The sequence below is a fragment of the Mangifera indica genome, chromosome 12 (genome assembly GCF_011075055.1).
Source record: "Mangifera indica cultivar Alphonso chromosome 12, CATAS_Mindica_2.1, whole genome shotgun sequence".
Taxonomy (NCBI): domain Eukaryota; kingdom Viridiplantae; phylum Streptophyta; class Magnoliopsida; order Sapindales; family Anacardiaceae; genus Mangifera; species Mangifera indica.
In genome coordinates this window covers 9,325,377-9,331,809 of record NC_058148.1, presented here as the reverse complement: position 1 = coordinate 9,331,809, position 6,433 = coordinate 9,325,377, and the positions used below count along the sequence as shown (strand labels likewise).

At 30.7% G+C, this 6,433-nt stretch overlaps 1 protein-coding gene across 1 annotated transcript; it reads right to left on the bottom strand.

Annotated features, from left to right (window-relative positions):
• Positions 1–5,492: 5,492 nt before the first annotated feature.
• LOC123193478 (small polypeptide DEVIL 11-like) lies at positions 5,493–6,162 on the bottom strand. Its single transcript, XM_044606490.1, has one exon. The coding sequence runs from the start codon at positions 6,070–6,072 to the stop codon at positions 5,824–5,826; it is 249 nt and encodes an 82-aa protein (XP_044462425.1). The 5' UTR covers positions 6,073–6,162; the 3' UTR covers positions 5,493–5,823.
• Positions 6,163–6,433: the final 271 nt, after the last annotated feature.

Sequence of the window (6,433 nt, the reverse complement as noted above, 5' to 3'; positions counted from 1 at the left end):
TGTAAATTTGCAAAGATAATCTCACTCGTGTAGGTGGCGCGTCACTAAAGTAATGCTATGACAGGAATGCAATTTATGTTGTGTGTGTTTAACGTGCAAGTGTAGAGCGTGGATTTTTTTTTTATTCTCTCTGACATGTAAAAGGCCCATTGGGCCTTAAATTTAGGCCCAAATAGACGAATGTAGGAGAAGGAAAAAGGTAGCCACTTTAATTTTGATTCTCGATAGCTTTCTCCATAACGCATATCCTAAATAAATAAAATAGAAGTGTTTCTTTTTTTCTGTATTTTTTCATATATTAAAATTTCCCTTCATTAAAATCAAATTTCTATCCTTATAATGTCACCTAGCTCTCAACATTTGTTTTAATTAGAAGCCAAAATTGGTCCCTATCAAATGGGATTTTTATTGAAGCAACCAATGAATTTGCATGCACAATTAAGGCTCAATTGTGGTCCAATCTCAAAACCCTAAGAAACCCAAGTAATCCAATTTCAAAACCCATGTGAAAAATACATTCAATATTCTAATTAAGATCATACTTCTACCCTTAAGCTTTTGGGGTCCCCTGCCCCCATCTCTTGGGCCTTTTGGGGTCCCTGCCCTGCCCCTAATAATTATTGCTCACTAAAGGAAAACCCATGTCTCAGGAGAACTTATAGATTAATGACACGTGTAGGGAATAATTTTTCATAAAGGGTTTGCGTGGCATTGATGAGACCATTGACCAAACGGGGATCCTGCATAGGTGTTGCTTTGAAATTTTGTCCTCCTTGGAAGAGGCTTTTATGGCTAGGCCCACAAAATGGTTTAGGGTTGAAGAGGAATTTTGAGCTTTTTTAAAGGGTATTTTTGGGTTCACACTTAGAGACTTACTTGCTTCTGGTAGAGGAAGAAGAAGAAGAAAAACCAAAGAGATTAGTGGAAACGAGGTTGGAAGAATCTGTGAGAGCTTTTCCTGCCTTCAATATTGGACCACACTATTTACTTTTTGGCCCAATTCATAATTATTTAGATTCTATTTAAAATGTTATCTCATCATCTAAAAGCTTTATTTTTTTTTTTTTTGAACATATATATATATATATATATATATATATATATATATATATATATATATATAATATTGTCCTTAAAATGTGGCTTTATATATAATTGAATAGAAGGAAGATGCTTCTCAAATAGGCTCTTTAAAATTGAAATAATGAAGCATGTTTTGTCAAATTGCGCATGCAATTTGTGACACCATTAGTATGACCTTTTTGTTAGGAAGACTTTCCACAAGTGCCAACAAAAGCGCCAAATCCAATTAAGATCCTTATTAATGATCAAATGATAGGTCCATTTAGTTTTGTAGCATTACACTATGTTTTCTCTTTTTTTTTTCTTCTTTGTTTCACCTAATATTCATGGGCCACCTCTCTATTAATCTCTAATAAATTTATTAATTTTGAGGAGAATTATTAATTTTCATCCTAGTTATGTTGAAAAAAATAAATCGTCATTTTTAAAGTTGAGAAACAATAGATCCTTGTATTTTATCGAATTCTATTGATAAATTTCATTAATTTTAAAATAAAAATTAAAAAGACAAAAATACATTGAAAAAGGAATAATACCCTTTACTAGTTTGCAAACCATTGACAATTTCTTCTATCTTTATCTCACTTGCCCTCTTTGTCAACCACTAGATTCTTAATTGAATCCAACACTTCATTCATCAACCTACATTGCCAATTAGTAGCTGTAATTTAATTACTCTTTGGAGCATTCAAATAATTCTCAATCGCCTATAATTATCGAGCAACAAACCAACACCTCAAAACACCCCACAAAAACAATTGAAAATGCAAAGAATGTTTGTTGAGATTGTGTGATTCTAACTTAATCATACAATTTTAGTGCAATTACAGTTGGATTCCTATATATCTAAGTTGTAAGGGATGTTGGGGCAAGTAGCAAGTTCTAATATTGGGCATGGGTATCGATCACAGCCTAGAGATAGAATTGCTATTTCAATTACCTTTGCTTCTATTCTGATGGGATCAATGATTGGATTTGATCTACTGATTAAACTACTCAGTTTTAACCTGAGTTTTTTTGTGGAACAACTAAAACTAATATTGAATATAAAACTTAGTTTTGATCTTAACAAGAAACCTTTGAAGTTGCTAAGGGTGTTACCTTTAACCATTTTTCGTAGTGATGACAATAGATAGAATGGTTGCTCTTAGTTTTAGTAACGGTGGTGGGTAAAATAATAGGTTTGGATAGATGAAACTAAAAAATTTTTTTTTTTAAACTTTTATTTATTTAATATTTAAAATTAAATAAAAAATTATTAAAATGTATTTTGATAATTAAAGTTAATTTTAAAAAATAAATAAAAAGTGAGAATTTATCATTTTTCAACTTAAAAACAGAGATAATTTATCATTTTTGGGATTGACAAATAGTCAATCTCCCTTATTTTTCCCTTATCATTTGGTTTTGTGTTCTTTTATTGATGGCTCCATTTTGGCAAGCCGAGCTAAACTCAATCAATGATGTTGCAATCTTTTGATGTTTCTTTTGATTAGAAAATAAAAAATAAAAAAAGGGCATTAAAAGAAAAAAGCTTTCATGCAAATTGCAAAGCAAAGGTCTTGTTTGACTAGAATCATTTTGGAGGACCAAGAAAATGAGGGGGAAAATCTAGGGTAGCCAGAGAAAATGAAGGAAAGTTATGTACACAAATTTAGTTGGGAAAAGTTTTTTTTTTTAGTGCCATCAAAGTGTACTTAAAAGAAAACATTTAAAATTAAATCCATGAATAATATTCCAAATAATATTTAAAAAATAAACATTTTAAGATATGTCCATAAATTATAGTATTATTTCATCTACATAAATCATCCACCCAGATAATAAAAAATTATCTTATAAATTTATAAGGTATTAAAAGATTATGATAATATTTATTAACAAAGATAATGTGATAAATAATATATAAGTTAATTTGATTGTTTATTTTATCTTAGATATTAAAATATTATCAAAATAATTTAAAAAATATCTTAGTAAAAAATGGTCTTCATATTCAATTAACATGAAGAATATTTTAAAAAATATATTATCAATAATAATTTGAAAAATATAATTTAATTAATTAATTAATTACATAATTTGGCAACATAAAAAAATCTTAATATATTATTAAAATGAAGAATATTTTAAAAAATACACAAATCAAATATTTTACCATAAAACATGTTAGTTTAATCAAACATAAGAGATATTAATTAAAATAGGCAAAAAATTTTCCGCTTATACCTTTTTAGGCAAACGCACAGTAGTTTTACTTTTATAAGCAAATTTTTTTGTAACTCCAAAAATACTCTCCCAACCCTGTATACGTAGGCACGGGAAAGAAGGTTTGAGTGCGTGGGTGCGTGTGAAGTGCGCACAAAGTGCGTGGGTGCGTGCGACATGCGCGCAAAGTGTGTAGGTGCATGCGAAGTGCGCGCAAAGTGCGTGAGTGCGTGGGTGCGCGTGGTGCGCACAGTGCGTGTGCAGTGCGTGCACTGTACACAGTGCACAGTACACAGTACATATTATATATATATATATAAAATATTATATTATTATATATATTTATTATATTATAATATATAATAATATAATATATATTTAAAAATTATTATTATTATTTATATATATTATATTAAATATTATAATATTTAATATATATATTTATTTATTATATTTTTTTATATTATTTTATATATATATATAAAAGAAAGGGTGCGCGCACTGCATGCACTGCGCGCGCACCCTCACACTTTGTTTATATATATTAATCAAGGTGCACGCACTGCTCACGCACCGCACGCACTGCGTGCACTCCGCACGCACTCACGCACTCAAGTTTTCCTTCCAGCGTCTACGTATACAGGGTTGGGAGGGTATTTTTGGAGTTAAAAAAATTTGTTTATAAAAGTAAAACTACTGTGCGTTTGCCTAAAAAGATATAAACGAAAAATTTTTTGCCTATTTTAATTAATATCCCCAAACATAATATTAAATATGATGATAATATTTAGAGCATATTTATCTTTACTATAATTATTCATTTATTTTTTATAATAAAAAAAATTATAAAACAAACTTTAGTGGTACCTCATGATTTGAAGGATGAAATTTTCTGCTGTAAAAACTAATTTATTACTAGGATGAATAATATATTTTTAAGTATATAATTAATTTATAAATAATATATTAATATATAATTAATTAATTATATAATAATATATTATTTATATATTTAAATATGCGTCTACGTAATTTTATTGTAAACAGTAAGATATTATATATTATGTGTATACGCAGGATTGAAGCTGAGTCAGCAGATGTAGGGCAAAATGGAATTTCCAAACAATAATAAAATATAATAAATGATTCTAATAGTTTTCTGTACATTACTTAATTTAGTGTTTGAAACTTCAAAGGTTGTGCCATTCTTTCTTTAAACAATGCTCAGATGCAACCAGCTGTTACTTTCTAAATGACAAAATTACCCCCACCATCACATGCTGAAGAAAGAAAGAAAGAAAGAATCTCTTGACCGATATTTTTAAAATTACTTACAATTAAAAAAATCTCAAAAATGGTTCTTACGGCCGCAGAATTCTCTGAAAGGTTCCAGTAAGTACTGCTACAAACAAAGCAGAGGAAATTTACCTAATTTCCCAGCAAATGAAATTAAAGATAATAATTTCAACAGAAATTTGGAGGATTAGAGGATAAGATAGGAACAAAAAATATTTTTATCATCAAAGCAGATCGAAAATAAAGATATATATATTTTATTATTTTAAATTATTTATATTTTTATTATATATATAAATAATTTATATATAATATTTATAAATTAATTTTAATTTTATTATTTAATATCCTTATATCATGTGAATGAGAAATCCCCTCCGCACCCCTCCTGTTCCCGTCGCTACATGAAACAGGAGGTATAAGCGGGGTAGTTTCATGGCAAATGCTAATAGATATGAGGGTAAAAAGGTCACATTAAGGGGGAAATTCACCATAAAAAATCGTGCCCCATTACTTGTCCAGCTATGAACCTGCTACAAGTAGAATACTGTGACAGTGACGGCAGCAGATTGCTTGTTTTTATTACTTTATACAGATATTAAAGTTATTATAAAAAGAAGAAAATTCAATTACATAAACTTAAACTGTGAAAAAAAAGGTAAAAAATTAATTAAAGAATCATATCTCTCACTGCCTGTCCCTTCAAAAGACTCTCCCCCACGTTGAGCCATCTTACACTCTTCCAGGCTAAAGTTTTTTAAATAAAAAATATTAATTAATATAATAATCACTGTCAGCAATGCACAGCAGATCCACAGAAATCTCTGCAGCAATGGCTGAACGGAAAGTTTGCTTGAACAAAATAAACATCTCAGCTTCAAGATTCAACAAACCCAGAAGAGAAATTGTGAAACCAAACTTGATCATTTTATCAGTAATCTCTCCCTGATCTCTATTGATAATTTAACCACAGTAACAATGATAACAACTCTGTTAACAGAGTCCAAAAAAATCTAACTCAATGAAAGAAAACATAAACAAATCTTTATGTACATGTATATATGTTAATGTTCCTGTTCTTCCTTGGACGCTGATTAAAAAGCCTAACTCTGGGTGATGATGGTCTAAGACGGTCTGTCAAAGGAAAGAAAGAGGAAAAAAAAAATAAAGAATGGGATGGAAAAAAGATAGAATTTTGTTAGATTTAGATCGATCCCTTTCTCTTTTTTGCTTCTTCTAAGAATCACTGTAATCCCGCCAGCAAATAAGCATGGTGACACAGCGGCGCATGATGTAGAAACGAGCTCGTTGTTCTTGAAATAATCTCGCACATTTTCTAGTAAAAGAGCACCTTCTTTGAGAGGACGTAGCCGTCGTTGCAGTTGAAGAGCGGCTTCTCGATGATCCTTCTTTCTTTGACAACTTCCACTTCTCATCAAAGTAAAACTGCGGTGGCGCACTGACACTGTGGGCAAGAGTGGCCATGAAAAAAGAGAGGTGGTTTTTTGGTTTTGCTCTTTCTGAGTTTTCAGAGTGAAAGTGAATGTGAAATAGCAAAGGGTTTGTGTTTGTTTGTGAGACTTGAGAGAGAGAGAGATACTAGTATTTATAATAACGTGAACACGGAAAAAAGAAGAGCTGCAGAATGCAGATGGGTGTGGCAGTGGATATCACCTGGGCCTCTCTTTGCCGCGAGAGGCCCACCAAAATTAAATAATTATGGTTTTGTTTTGGAGTCATATGCATTGCGAAATGAGGTGGGTTCCCAATACACTCACGTCATGGGGCTACTTAATTCAGTGAAGTGGATTCAGAGTGTTTGCTTGTGACCTCACTGAAGTTTTGT